Here is a 15,666-nt window from a genome sequence, read left to right as displayed (position 1 = left end):
ACACACACACACCATCCGCACCACACCGTCCGTACAAGCACTGTCCGTACGGCCAATGCAAGATGGGCCGTCCGTACAACCAAGGAAAGATGGGCCATCCGTACATGTTAGAAGGTTAGCGAGTCCAGTCCACTAGCTGAAGTCCCCAACGGTCACAAAGCCACTAGAAGCTTCCTCCATTTAGCCGTTGTTGAGATTACACAAGTGGGAAGCAAAGAGAAGTCAAATAAGAGTCACATGTATGTTTAAGGAGACATGTTACTTTCAGTCATGTAACTTGTGCATAGAATCTGTAGAGAATATTCTACTTGTATAGCCTATAATTAGTTTGTATCTAGGATCCATATCAAGTAAGAAAGTTTCTTTCTTCTTCTACACTTTGGTTTCGCTTACACACACTCTCTCTCTCTCTCTCTCTCTCTCTCTCTCGTTTACTCACACAACTAAACACTAACTTACTTGTTCTACACACTCAATCTTCTCATTCTCTTTTCTTCTAAACTTACACAAATTCATCCTAAAACTCTTATAATTAGTCAGATACATTGGATTGCTACATATTTTGACCCTAGAAACAGTAACATAGCTGTTTACTGCTTCAAATCAATGTTTTCTCGGTTTTAGCCTGTTTTCTCGTTTTAACCCTGTTTTAGGACAAAATATGTATAAGTCTTGTCTAAACACTCCAAATTCAATCCAAACTCTTAAAATTAGTCAAATTCATTGGATTATTACATATTTTTGACCCTAGAAACAGTAACAATATTGTTTACTGCTTCGAATCAATGTTTTCTCGGTTTTAGCCTGTTTCGGGACAAAATGAGTATAAGTGTTGTCTAAGCACTCCAAATTCATCCCAAACTCTTAAAATTATTCAAATGCATTGGATTGTCACACATTTTGACCCTAGAAACGCAAACAAAGCTGTTTACTGCTTTGAATTAATGTTTTCTCGGTTTTACCTTGTTTTGGGACAAAATGGGTAAAAGTGTTGTCTAAACACTCCAAATTCAACCCGAACTCTTAAAATTAGTTAAATGCATTGGATTGTTACATATTTTAACCCTATAAACAGTAACAAAGCTGTTTACTACTTCAAAACAATGTTTTTTCAGTTTAAGCCTGTTTTGGGATAAAACAGGATTAATCGTTGTTTAAACACTCCAAATTCATCCGAAATTATTCAAATGCATTGGATTATCACACATTCTGAACCTAGAAACATTAACAAAGCTGTTTACTGCTTCGAATTAATATTTTCTTAGTTTTAGCCTGTTTCGGGACAAAATGGGTATGTGTTGTCTAAACACTCCAAATGCATTTGATTTTCACACATTCTGACCCTAGAAACAGTAACAAAGCTGTTTAATGCTTGGAATCAATGTTTTCTCGGTTTTAGCTTGTTTCGGGACAAAATGGGTATAAGGTTGTCTAAACACTCCAAGTTCATCTCGAACTCTTACAATTAGTTAAATGCATTGGATTGTCAATCATTTTGACCCTAGAAACAAAAACAAAGCTGTTTACTGCTTCGAATTAATTTTTTCTCGGTTTTAGCCTGTTTTCTCGTTTTAAACCTATTTTGGGACAAAATGGGTATAAGTGTTGTCTAAACACTCCAAATTCATCCCCAAACTCTTAAAGTTCGTCAAATGCATTGGATTGTTACATATTTTGATCCTAGAAACAGTAACATAGCTGTTTACTGCTTAAAATCAATGTTTTCTCGGTTTTAGCCTGTTTTCTCGGTTTAAGCCTGTTTTGAGATAAAACAGGTTTAAGTGTTTTCTACACACTCCAAATTCATCCCAAACTCTTAAAATTAGTTAAATGAATTGGATTATCACCCATTCGGACCTTGAAACAGTAACAAAGCTGTTTACTGCTTTGAATCAATGTTTCTCGGTTTTAACCTGTTTCGGGACCAAATGGGTATAAGTGTTGTCTAAACACTCCAAATTCATCCCGCAGTCTTAAAATTAGTCTAATGCATTGCATTGTCACATACTTTGACCCTAGAAACACAAACAAAGCTATTTACAGCTTCGAATTAATGTTTTCTCGGTTTTAGCCTGTTTTCTCGTTTTAACCCTGTTTTGGGACAAAATAGGTATAAGTCTTGTCTAAACACTCCAAATTCAATCCAAACTCTTAAAATTAGTCAAATGCATTGGATTATTACATATTTTTGACCCTAGAAACAGTAACAATGTTGTTTACTGCTTCGAATCAATGTTTTCTCGGTTTTAGCCTGTTTCGGGACAAAATGAGTATAATTGTTGTCTAAGCACTCCAAATTCATCCCAAACACTTAAAATTATTCAAATGCATTGGATTGTCACACATTTTGACCCTAGAAACACAAACAAAGCTGTTTACTCCTTCGAATTAATGTTTTCTCGGTTTTACCCTGTTTTGGGACAAAATTGTAAGAATTCAAGAAGAGAGATGAGTGTAACCGAGAGTTTAAGAGCGAGTAGTGTGGGAGGAGAGTGAGGAGAGTGAGCGATTGAAAGAGAGTATTGGAGAAAGAGAGATAAACCCCTTTTTCTTACTTTATTTAGATCATACTTACAATACATTTATAGAGAGATACAAAGAGGATATTCTCCCTAAGATACTATGCACAAATATACATAGAGATAGTGACATCTCATTAAACACACATGTGACCTCTTCATTTGAATGCCCACTTGCGCTGCACCTCTAACGGCCAAAGGGGAAGGTTCTCGAAGGTATTTGACTGTTTTAGGGGCTTAGTTAGCCGTTGGAGGAATTGGTTGATGGGCTGAGCTTGGTGGCCTCACCATTGTACGGACGGCCCACTAGGCTGGTCGGTCGTACGGACGGCCGTACGGTCGTACGGACAGTGGTGTGCTGTTTCATACTCCCCCTCAAGCTTGACCTACAGAGTTGATCAAGCTTGACAACATGGGCACCCACCTCATTAAAAACCTCAGTATAGAAAACCACTTGGGAAAAACTATACATAAGGGAAAAAGAGTGTAGGTGCCAAGCTATGAACTCATGGCCGAGTGAGGTCCAGAAGTCCAAGTTTTGAATGAATGTACTCACACACTTGTGGGCTTGCTGCTTTGGTGAGTATGTCGGCTAGCTGTTCCTTGCTTTCGGTATGGCACGGTAGGACAACTGCAATCTTGATCTGCTCTCGGATCTTATGACAATCTACTTCAATATGTTTGGTTCTCTCGTGAAACACCGAATTAGTTGCTATATGAATGGCGGCTTCATTATCACAATGCATTGTGATTGGCTTTGTTGATTCAATTCCCAGGTCCTTGAGGAGTGCCTTGAGCCACATTAGTTCAGTTGTAAGCTTCCTCATGGCTCTATATTCGGATTCAGCACTTGAAAGTGATACGACCTTTTGTTTCTTGCTCTTCCAAGTGACTAAGTTACCACCGAGGAATGTGCAGTACCTAGTAGTAGAGCGACGGTCTTCACGATCTCCGGCATAGTCAGCGTCGCAATAGCCCACTAGTTCGGTGTTCTTGTTGCGTCCCATCCAAATACCTTGTCCAGGCGAGCCTTTGATGTATCTGAGGATTCGGTTCACCATGTTCCAGTGGTGGACAGTTGGATTCTTCATGTGCTGGCTCGCCTGATTCACAGCAAAACAAATGTCAGGACGTGTGATGGTTAGGTAGATAAGCTTACCTACGAGACGCCGGTAGAGGCTGACGTCCGTGAACGGAGCTGTATTGAGCTCCCCCTGTCCTCCAGCCTTGTAGTTTTCTTCAAGAGGTGTTGACACTTCTTTTGCTCCTAATTTCCCTGCCTCACTCAACAAGTCAAGAGCATATTTCCTTTGTGACAAAAATAATCCTTCATCTGATCTATATACTTCTATCCCAAGGAAATATTTCAATTCTCCAAAGACTGATTTCAGAAAGTTTTTAGTGTCTTGAATACCTACCTTGTCACTTCCGGTTATGATGATATCATCAACATACACTAGAATGACAACTATACCTTCAGTACTTGGTAATGTGAAGAGAGTGTGGTCAGCCTCAGATTTGTGAAAGCCTTTGTCAAGAAGTGTGGTGCTCAGCTTGTGGTACCATGCTCTTGGGGACTGTTTTAAACCGTAGATTGCTTTGTTGAGTTTTAAAACCTTTCCTGGACCAATGGTGTCCTCTAAGCCAGGTGGTGGCCGCATGTACACTTCATCTTTGAGTTCTCCTTGCAAGAATGCATTCTTGACATCCATTTGCCACAGTTCCCAATCGAGGTTGGTGGCGAGAGAGAGGACCACGCGAACAGTATGAAGCTTGGCCACCGGAGCAAACGTATCAAGATAGTCCTCCCCATACGTTTGTGTGAATCCTCGTGCGACAAGACGTGCTTTGTAGCGTTCGATATCCCCATTGCTCTTATACTTAATAGTGAAGACATAGCGCGACGTGACAGCCTTCTTGCCCTTGGGTAAATCGGCTTCATCCCATGTATGGTTTTGAACTATGGCCGTGTTCTCGGCCCTGATCGCATCTCGCCACTCCTTGTGGTCCTTGGCCTCATCGTAGGTCTGTGGGATCCAGTTTTTGTCAATGTGGCCAAGGAAGACTTGATGATTCAGAGGGAAATGAGCAAGCGAACATACTGCCTGAATCGGGTGTGCAACGGCCATGTTGTTGTAGTATACCCGAGTGTTCTTCCAATTGTTGGGATGAAACTTGAGGCGCTGACTTCGTCTAAGGGGAACTATAGGCCCAGCATCAGAGTCACCACTTCCTTGTATGTCGTGTTCCTCGAGTGGCGCCGCGTCCGCTAGAGGCGGATCAGCATTGGCGTCCGTAGGAGGAGAGACATCGGTTGGTACATTTGGTGCCTCGGGGTCAGGTTCAGGAGGTGGAACATGGTCCTCTGGTAAGTTTGGCCCGGCCGGTTCGTTGGTGACTCGATCGTTTTCAATGCCTAGTCGCTCAAGTATAATGCGTAGGTTTTGTGTCCGGTCGGATGAGGAGGTTGAGAGGCTGCGAAGTTCGGCCCAGTTGTTCTCATCATAGAACCCTTGTGATTCTACAAACTTGACATCACGAGACACTAGGACCCGCTTCATATCTGGCTCATAACACTTGTAGCCTTTTTGTGTAGTGGAGTAGCCAAGAAACATACTTTTAACGCTCTTGGCATCAAGCTTGTCTCGTTGTTCACCTGGTCGCAATACATAGCAAACACAACCAAACACCCTTAAGTGATCAAATGTGGGTTTTACCTTGTTTAATACCTCAAATGGGGATATGTCATGAAGGATCTTTGTTGGTGTGCGGTTGATGAGATAACAGGCGGCAAGTACAACATCTCCCCAAAAACGCTTTGGAACCCTTGTGTGAAACATCATAGACCGTGCTACTTCCATGAGGTGCCTGTTCTTCCTCTCAGCCACTCCATTTTGTTGTGGTGTGTAGGGACAGCTAGTTTGGTGAATAATTCCATGATTAGCTAGGTATTGTTTAAAAGCATGACTTGTGTACTCCCCACCATTATCTGATCTCAAAATTTTAATCTTTGCATTATAGTGGTTAGTAACATATTTTTGAAAGTTAGTGAAAGCCTCAAGAACTCTATCTTTGGAAGGAAGTAAAGTCAACCAAGTGTATTTTGATTTTTCATCAATAAAGGTAACAAAATATTTTTGATTCTCTCTAGATTGGCAAGGTGATGTCCAAACATCAGAATGAACCAAATCAAAACAATTTTCATAAATAGTACTAGACTTAGGAAAAACAGATTTGCAATGTTTACCAAGAATACAAGCTTCACACTCATCATTTTTAAATGAAATATTAGGAAACATCAGATGTAAAGCTCTAGTGTGAGGATGTCCTAGCCTAGCATGTAAAATAGAATCACTAGGTTTAACAATAACCGAATTAAAACAAGATGCAGAAGAAGAAGATAGATTCAAGTCCTCAAGCACATAGAGATCATCCTTGGAGCCTCCTTGGCCAAGAACTTTACTAGTCTCAATATCCTGGAAATGAACCTTGTTAGGACCAAATATTGCATAACAATTTAAATCAGTGGTGGCTCTCTTAACTGATAGTAAGTTAGATGTAAAATTTGGCATATACAAAGCTTTAGTTTCCTTATCAAATAATTTCAAATTCCCTATGCCTTTAACTGGTACCTTCTCACCATTAGCTATCACCACATTACCATTAGCAGGTTTAATATCACTAATCAACCTAGAATCACTAATCATATGATGTGATGCACCAGAATCAACAATAAGAGGCTTGTTTTTGTTTAAAGCAAGAAAGGTTTTACCGGTGGCCTCCTTGAGGGCTTTGATGAGTGCATCAAGGTCAGATCGCCTCACCAGCTCGGAGGAGGCAGCGAGTGCAGTTCCATTTCCTCCGACAGCTTGTTGGTTTGGTTCGGGAGTTGGTGTCTCTCCCACCACAGCTGCTTGATGGGCTCTCGGCGGTCCTCCGCGGCTTTGTCCTCCACGGTTAATGCGAAGGTGTGGATGAAGAATCCAGCAGCGGCTCTTGAAGTGGCCAACCTTCTTGCAGTGCTCACATACCGGTGGGTTCTTGTCATCCGGTTTGTAGTAGCCTCGGTTTGCGGATGCCATCTCAACTTTGTTGGCGGTCACTAGCTCTCCTTTGCTGCCAAACAGTCCCATGGAGCCATGCTCCTTTTGGATTTGGTTGCAAACGTCGTCAAGGCTTGGAAGCTTATCTGACCGCAAGATGTGCTTGATGAGGTCGTTGTAGGAGGGGTTTAGGGTCAAGAGCAGACCAAACACCTTATCTTGTTCACGCCTCTCATTCAGTATGGCCGGATCTATTGTCGCCGGCCTAAGCATCTCTAGTTCAGCCCACAAGGACCTAAACTTCCCAAAATGCTTGGTGAACTCCATATCTTCTTGATTGAGATTGTTAATAGCCCTCTTAATCTCAAAGATACGGTTGACATTGGTAACATTCCCAAACACCTTCTTGAGAGTGTCCCATAAGTCCTTTGCAGTTTCGCAATAGGAGTAAGCCTCAAGGATAGGGGCATCAAGTGAGGTTTGAATGATGGCTAGGACTCCTTGGTCTTCTTGAAACCATTTGTTCCTTTCATCACCGGCAAGATCCTTGCCTTCCTTGGTGTTCTCACCACTTGGAGCTTCGCTCGTCTCTATATGAGAACAAAGGCCTCGGCCACATAGGGCTGTCTTTGTGGTCCTTGCCCACAACAAATAGTTTTCTCCCTTGAGAGTAACTGGCACAATCAAGGTCTTAGAGCCTTCCATGTCGAAGTAACCGTTGGGTAAAGGTATTATCCAATGGATAAAGAGACTTGACTTTCAAAGTCGTAACAGAAGAGAAACAAGGAGAGAGGTGGAGCGGAAGTAGTTTGGTGGGTGTGAGATTGAGAATCAGGAGCGTACTTGCTCTGATACCATGTAAGAATTCAAGAAGAGAGATGAGTGTAACCGAGAGTTTAAGAGCGAGTAGTGTGGGAGGAGAGTGAGGAGAGTGAGCGATTGAAAGAGAGTATTGGAGAAAGAGAGATAAACCCCTTTTTCTTACTTTATTTAGATCATACTTACAATACATTTATAGAGAGATACAAAGAGGATATTCTCCCTAAGATACTATGCACAAATATACATAGAGATAGTGACATCTCATTAAACACACATGTGACCTCTTCATTTGAATGCCCACTTGCACTGCACCTCTAACGGCCAAAGGGGAAGGTTCTCGAAGGTATTTGACTGTTTTAGGGGCTTAGTTAGCCGTTGGAGGAATTGGTTGATGGGCTGAGCTTGGTGGCCTCACCATTATATGGACGGCCCACTAGGCTGGTCGGTCGTACGGACAGTGGTGTGCTGTTTCATAAAAATGGGTATAAGTCTTGTCTAAACACTCTATATTCATCCCCAAACTCTTAAAATTCGTCAAATGCATTGGATTGTTACATATTTTGATCCTAGAAACAGTAACATAGCTGTTTACTGCTTAAAATCAATGTTTTCTCGGTTTTAGCCTGTTTTCTCGGTTTAAGCCTGTTTTGAGATAAAACAGGTTTAAGTGTTTTCTATACACTCCAAATTCATCCCAAACTCTTAAAATTAGTCAAATGCATTAGATTATCACCCATTCGGACCTTAACAGTAACAGAGCTGTTTACCGCTTTGAATCAATGTTTCTCGGTTTTAACCTGTTTCGGGACCAAATGGGTATAAGTGTTGTCTAAACACTCCAAATTCATCCCGCATTCTTAAAATTAGTCTAATGCATTGCATTGTCACATACTTTGACCCTAGAAACACAAACAAAGCTGTTTACAGCTTCGAATTAATGTTTTCTCGGTTTTAGCCTGTTTTCTCGTTTTAACCCTGTTTTGGGACAAAATAGGTATAAGTCTTGTCTAAACACTCCAAATTCAATCCAAACTCTTAAAATTAGTCAAATGCATTGGATTATTACATATTTTTGACCCTAGAAACAGTAACAATGTTGTTTACTGCTTCGAATCAATGTTTTCTCGGTTTTAGCCTGTTTCGGGACAAAATGAGTATAAGTGTTGTCTAAGCACTCCAAATTCATCCCAAACTCTTAAAATTATTCAAATGCATTGGATTGTCACACATTTTGACCCTAGAAACACAAACAAAGCTGTTTACTCCTTCGAATTAATGTTTTCTCGGTTTTACCCTGTTTTGGGACAAAATGGGTATAAGTGTTGTCTAAACACTCCAAATTCAACCCGAACTCTTAAAATTAGTTAAATGCATTGGATTGTTACATAATTTAACCCTATAAGCAGTAACAAAGCTGTTTACTACTTCAAATCAATGTTTTTTCAGTTTAAGCCTGTTTTCGGATAAAACAGGATTAAGCGTTGTTTAAACACTCCAAATTCATCCGAAACTCCTTGAATTAGTCAAATACATTGGATTGTCACACATTCTGAACCTAGAAACATTAACAAAGCTGTTTACTGCTTCGAATTAATATTTTCTTAGTTTTAGCCTGTTTCGGGACAAAATGGGTATAAGTGTTGTCTAAACACTCCAAATTCAACTCGAACTCTTAAAATTAGTCAAATGCATTTGAGTTTCACACATTCTGACCCTAGAAACAGTAACAAAGCTGTTTAATGCTTGCAATCAATGTTTTCTCGGTTTTAGCTTGTTTCGGGACAAAATGGGTATAAGGTTGTCTAAACACTCCAAGTTCATCTCGAACTCTTACAATTAGTTAAATGCATTGGATTGTCAATCATTTTGACCTAGAAACAAAAATAAAGCTGTTTACTGCTTCGAATTAATGTTTTCTCGGTTTTAGCATGTTTTCTGGTTTTAAGCCTATTTTGGGACAAAATGGGTATAAGTGTTCTCTAAACACTCCAAATTCATCCCAAACTCTTACAATTAGTCAAATGCATTGGATTGTCACAGATTCTGACCTAGAAACAGTAACAAGTCTGTTTACTTCTTCGAATCAATGTTTTCTCGGTTTTAGCCTCTTTCAGGACAAAATGGGTGTAAGTGTTGTCTAAACACTCCAAATTCATCCTGAACTCTTATAATTCGTCAAATGCATTGGATTGTTACATATTTTGATCCTAGAAACAGTAACATAGATGTTTACTGCTTAAAATCAATGTTTTCTCGATTTTAGCCTGTTTTCTCGGTTTAAGCCTGTTTTGAGATAAAACAGGTTTAAGTGTTTTCTACACACTCCAAATTCATCCCAAACTCTTAAAATTAGTCAAATGCATTAGATTGTCACCCATTCGGACCTTGAATAGTAACAAAGCTGTTTACTACTTTGAATCAATGTTTTCTTGGTGTTAACCTGTTTCGGGACAAAATGGGTATAAGTGTTCTCTAAACACTCCAAATTCATCCCGAAGTCTTAAAATTAGTCTAATGCATTGCATTGTCACATACATTGACCCTAGAAACACAAACAAAGCTGTGTACTGCTTCGAATTAATGTTTTCTCGGTTTTAGCCTGATTTCTCGTTTTAACCCTGTTTTAGGACAAAATAGGTATAAGTCTTGTCTAAACACTCCAAATTCAACCCGAACTATTAAACTTAGTCAAATGCATTGGATTGTTACATGTTTTGACCCTAGAAATAGTAACAAAGCTGTTTACTGCTTCGAATCAATGTTTTCTCGTTTTAACCCTGTTTGGGGACAAAATGGGTATAAGTCTTGTCTAAACACTCCAAATTCAATCTGAACTCTTAAACTTAGTCAAATGCATTGGATTGTTACATCTTTTTGACCCTAAAAACAGTAACAATGTTGTTTACTGCTTCGAATCAATGTTTTCTCGGTTTTAGCCTGTTTTGGGACAAAATGAGTATACGTGTTGTCTAAACACTACAAATTCATCTCAAAATCTTAAAATTAGTCAAATGCATTGGATTGTCACATATTTTGACCCTAGAAACACAAACAAAGCTGTTTACTGCTTCGAATTAATGTTTTCTCGGTTTTACCCTGTTTTGGGACAAAATGGGTATAAGTGTTCTCTAAACACTCCAAATTCATCCCAAATTGTTACAATTAGTCAAATGCATTGGATTGTCACACATTCTGACCCTAGAAACAGTAACAAAGCTGTTTACTACTTTGAATCAATGTTTTCTCAGTTTTAACCTGTTTCGGGACAAAATAGGTATAAGTCTTGTCTAAACACTCCAAATTCAATCCAAAGTCTTAAAATTAGTCTAATGCATTGGATTATTACATATTTTTGACCCTAGCAACAGTAACAATGTTGTTCACTGCTTCGAATCAATGTTTTCTCGGTTTTAGCCTGTTTCGGGACAAAATGAGTATAAGTGTTGTCTAAGCACTCCAAATTCATCCCAAACTCTTAAAATTATTCAAATGCATTGGATTGTCACACATTTTGACCCTAGAATCACAAACAAAGCTGTTTACTCCTTCGAATTAATGTTTTCTCGGTTTTACCCTGTTTTGGGACAAAATGGGTATAAGTGTTGTCTAAACACTCCAAATTCAACCCGAACTCTTAAAATTAGTTAAATGCATTGGATTGTTACATATTTTAACCCTATAAGCAGTAACAAAGCTGTTTACTACTTCAAATCAATGTTTTTTCAGTTTAAGCCTGTTTTCGGATAAAACAGGATTAAGCGTTGTTTAAACACTCCAAATTCATCCGAAACTCCTTCAATTAGTCAAATACATTGGATTGTCACACATTCTGAACCTAGAAACATTAACAAAGCTGTTTACTGCTTCGAATTAATATTTTCTTAGTTTTAGCCTGTTATCGGGACAAAATGGGTATAAGTGTTGTCTAAACACTCCAAATTCAACTCGAACTCTTAAAATTAGTCAAATGCATTTGAGTTTCACACATTCTGACCCTAGAAACAGTAACAAAGCTGTTTAATGCTTGCAATCAATGTTTTCTCGGTTTTAGCTTGTTTCGGGACAAAATGGGTATAAGGTTGTCTAAACACTCCAAGTTCATCTCGAACTCTTACAATTAGTTAAATGCATTGGATTGTCAATCATTTTGACCTAGAAACAAAAATAAAGCTGTTTACTGCTTCGAATTAATGTTTTCTCGGTTTTAGCATGTTTTCTGGTTTTAAGCCTATTTTGGGACAAAATGGGTATAAGTGTTCTCTAAACACTCCAAATTCATCCCAAACTCTTACAATTAGTCAAATGCATTGGATTGTCACAGATTCTGACCTAGAAACAGTAACAAGTCTGTTTACTTCTTCGAATCAATGTTTTCTCGGTTTTAGCCTCTTTCAGGACAAAATGGGTGTAAGTGTTGTCTAAACACTCCAAATTCATCCTGAACTCTTATAATTCGTCAAATGCATTGGATTGTTACATATTTTGATCCTAGAAACAGTAACATAGATGTTTACTGCTTAAAATCAATGTTTTCTCGATTTTAGCCTGTTTTCTCGGTTTAAGCCTGTTTTGAGATAAAACAGGTTTAAGTGTTTTCTACACACTCCAAATTCATCCCAAACTCTTAAAATTAGTCAAATGCATTGGATTGTCACCCATTCGGACCTTGAATATTAACAAAGCTGTTTACTACTTTGAATCAATGTTTTCTTGGTGTTAACCTGTTTCGGGACAAAATGGGTATAAGTGTTCTCTAAACACTCCAAATTCATCCCGAAGTCTTAAAATTAGTCTAATGCATTGCATTGTCACATACATTGACCCTAGAAACACAAACAAAGCTGTGTACTGCTTCGAATTAATGTTTTCTCGGTTTTAGCCTGATTTCTCGTTTTAACCCTGTTTTAGGACAAAATAGGTATAAGTCTTGTCTAAACACTCCAAATTCAACCCGAACTATTAAACTTAGTCAAATGCATTGGATTGTTACATGTTTTGACCCTAGAAATAGTAACAAAGCTGTTTACTGCTTCGAATCAATGTTTTCTCGTTTTAACCCTGTTTGGGGACAAAATGGGTATAAGTCTTGTCTAAACACTCCAAATTCAATCTGAACTCTTAAACTTAGTCAAATGCATTGGATTGTTACATCTTTTTGACCCTAAAAACAGTAACAATGTTGTTTACTGCTTCGAATCAATGTTTTCTCGGTTTTAGCCTGTTTTGGGACAAAATGAGTATACGTGTTGTCTAAACACTACAAATTCATCTCAAAATCTTAAAATTAGTCAAATGCATTGGATTGTCACATATTTTGACCCTAGAAACACAAACAAAGCTGTTTACTGCTTCGAATTAATGTTTTCTCGGTTTTACCCTGTTTTGGGACAAAATGGGTATAAGTGTTCTCTAAACACTCCAAATTCATCCCAAATTGTTACAATTAGTCAAATGCATTGGATTGTCACACATTCTGACCCTAGAAACAGTAACAAAGCTGTTTACTACTTTGAATCAATGTTTTCTCAGTTTTAACCTGTTTCGGGACAAAATAGGTATAAGTCTTGTCTAAACACTCCAAATTCAATCCAAAGTCTTAAAATTAGTCTAATGCATTGGATTATTACATATTTTTGACCCTAGCAACAGTAACAATGTTGTTCACTGCTTCGAATCAATGTTTTCTCGGTTTTAGCCTGTTTCGGGACAAAATGAGTATAAGTGTTGTCTAAGCACTCCAAATTCATCCCAAACTCTTAAAATTATTCAAATGCATTGGATTGTCACACATTTTGACCCTAGAATCACAAACAAAGCTGTTTACTCCTTCGAATTAATGTTTTCTCGGTTTTACCCTGTTTTGGGACAAAATGGGTATAAGTGTTGTCTAAACACTCCAAATTCAACCCGAACTCTTAAAATTAGTTAAATGCATTGGATTGTTACATATTTTAACCCTATAAGCAGTAACAAAGCTGTTTACTACTTCAAATCAATGTTTTTTCAGTTTAAGCCTGTTTTCGGATAAAACAGGATTAAGCGTTGTTTAAACACTCCAAATTCATCCGAAACTCCTTCAATTAGTCAAATACATTGGATTGTCACACATTCTGAACCTAGAAACATTAACAAAGCTGTTTACTGCTTCGAATTAATATTTTCTTAGTTTTAGCCTGTTATCGGGACAAAATGGGTATAAGTGTTGTCTAAACACTCCAAATTCAACTCGAACTCTTAAAATTAGTCAAATGCATTTGAGTTTCACACATTCTGACCCTAGAAACAGTAACAAAGCTGTTTAATGCTTGCAATCAATGTTTTCTCGGTTTTAGCCTGTTTTGGGACAAAATGAGTATATGTGTTGTCTAAACACTACAAATTCATCTCAAAATCTTAAAATTAGTCAAATGCATTGGATTGTCACACATTTTGACCCTAGAAACACAAACAAAGCTGTTTACTGCTTCGAATTAATGTTTTCTCGGTTTTAGCATGTTTTCTGGTTTTAAGCCTATTTTGGGACAAAATGGGTATAAGTGTTCTCTAAACACTCCAAATTCATCCCAAACTCTTACAATTAGTCAAATGCATTGGATTGTCACAGATTCTGACCTAGAAACAGTAACAAGTCTGTTTACTTCTTCGAATCAATGTTTTCTCGGTTTTAGCCTCTTTCAGGACAAAATGGGTGTAAGTGTTGTCTAAACACTCCAAATTCATCCTGAACTCTTATAATTCGTCAAATGCATTGGATTGTTACATATTTTGATCCTAGAAACAGTAACATAGATGTTTACTGCTTAAAATCAATGTTTTCTCGATTTTAGCCTGTTTTCTCGGTTTAAGCCTGTTTTGAGATAAAACAGGTTTAAGTGTTTTCTACACACTCCAAATTCATCCCAAACTCTTAAAATTAGTCAAATGCATTGGATTGTCACCCATTCGGACCTTGAATATTAACAAAGCTGTTTACTACTTTGAATCAATGTTTTCTTGGTGTTAACCTGTTTCGGGACAAAATAGGTATAAGTGTTCTCTAAACACTCCAAATTCATCCCGAAGTCTTAAAATTAGTCTAATGCATTGCATTGTCACATACATTGACCCTAGAAACACAAACAAAGCTGTGTACTGCTTCGAATTAATGTTTTCTCGGTTTTAGCCTGATTTCTCGTTTTAACCCTGTTTTAGGACAAAATAGGTATAAGTCTTGTCTAAACACTCCAAATTCAACCCGAACTATTAAACTTAGTCAAATGCATTGGATTGTTACATGTTTTGACCCTAGAAATAGTAACAAAGCTGTTTACTGCTTCGAATCAATGTTTTCTCGTTTTAACCCTGTTTGGGGACAAAATGGCTATAAGTCTTGTCTAAACACTCCAAATTCAATCTGAACTCTTAAACTTAGTCAAATGCATTGGATTGTTACATCTTTTTGACCCTAAAAACAGTAACAATGTTGTTTACTGCTTCGAATCAATGTTTTCTCGGTTTTAGCCTGTTTTGGGACAAAATGAGTATACGTGTTGTCTAAACACTACAAATTCATCTCAAAATCTTAAAATTAGTCAAATGCATTGGATTGTCACATATTTTGACCCTAGAAACACAAACAAAGCTGTTTACTGCTTCGAATTAATGTTTTCTCGGTTTTACCCTGTTTTGGGACAAAATGGGTGTAAGTGTTCTCTAAACACTCCAAATTCATCCCAAACTGTTACAATTATTCAAATGCATTGTATTGTCACACATTCTGACCCTAGAAACAGTAACAAAGCTGTTTACTTCTTCGAATCAATGTTTTCTCGGTTTTAGCCTCTTTCAGGACAAAATGGGTCTAAGTGTTTTCTAAACACTCCAAATTCATCTTGAACTCTTATAATTCGTCAAATACATTGGATTGTTACATATTTTGACCCTAGAATAAGTAACATAGCTGTTTACTGCTTAAAATCAATGTTTTCTCGATTTTAGCCTGTTTTCTCGGTTTAAACCTGTTTTGAGATAAAACAGGTTTAAGTGTTTTCTACACACTCCAAATTCATCCCAAACACTTAAAATTAGTCAAATGCATTGGATTGTCACCCATTCGGACCTTGTAACAGTAACAAAGCTGTTTACTACTTTGAATCAATGTTTTCTCAGTTTTAACCTGTTTCGGGACAAAATAGGTATAAGTCTTGTCTAAACACTCCAAATTCAATCCAAAGTCTTAAAATTAGTCTAATGCATTGGATTATTACATATTTTTGACCCTAGCAACAGTAACAATGTTGTTC

The 15,666-nt window shown here is 37.9% G+C and overlaps 1 protein-coding gene across 1 annotated transcript; it reads right to left on the bottom strand.

Annotated features, from left to right (window-relative positions):
• Positions 1-3,025: 3,025 nt before the first annotated feature.
• LOC147940066 (uncharacterized) lies at positions 3,026-6,889 on the bottom strand. The gene is made up of 4 exons (XM_087461127.1): positions 6,292-6,889; positions 4,335-5,103; positions 3,535-3,827; positions 3,026-3,186 (listed from the first exon to the last, which is right to left on the bottom strand). Exons 1-4 carry the CDS (start codon positions 6,887-6,889, stop codon positions 3,026-3,028), a joined length of 1,821 nt encoding a protein of 606 aa, XP_087317253.1.
• Positions 6,890-15,666: the final 8,777 nt, after the last annotated feature.

The sequence above is a fragment of the Camelina sativa genome, chromosome 8, assembly GCF_030686135.1.
Source record: "Camelina sativa cultivar CO46 ecotype springtype chromosome 8, ASM3068613v1".
Taxonomy (NCBI): domain Eukaryota; kingdom Viridiplantae; phylum Streptophyta; class Magnoliopsida; order Brassicales; family Brassicaceae; genus Camelina; species Camelina sativa.
The sequence above is the reverse complement of the archived record's forward strand: the minus strand, read 5'-3'. Positions and strand labels throughout refer to the sequence as shown.

Bases quoted from the DNA above. Each gene is read 5' to 3' on its own strand.
- LOC147940066 (XM_087461127.1), bottom strand. From the start codon at position 6,889: ATGGAGTTCACCAAGCATTTTGGGAAGTTTAGGTCCTTGTGGGCTGAA. The intron at 5,104-6,291 runs GTAAAACCTTTC...CTACACAAAAAG, and splicing joins AGCCCTCAAGGAGGCCACCG to GCTACAAGTGTTATGAGCCA. The intron at 3,187-3,534 runs GTATTTGGATGG...ATATTGAAGTAG, and splicing joins CAAAGGCTCGCCTGGACAAG to ATTGTCATAAGATCCGAGAG.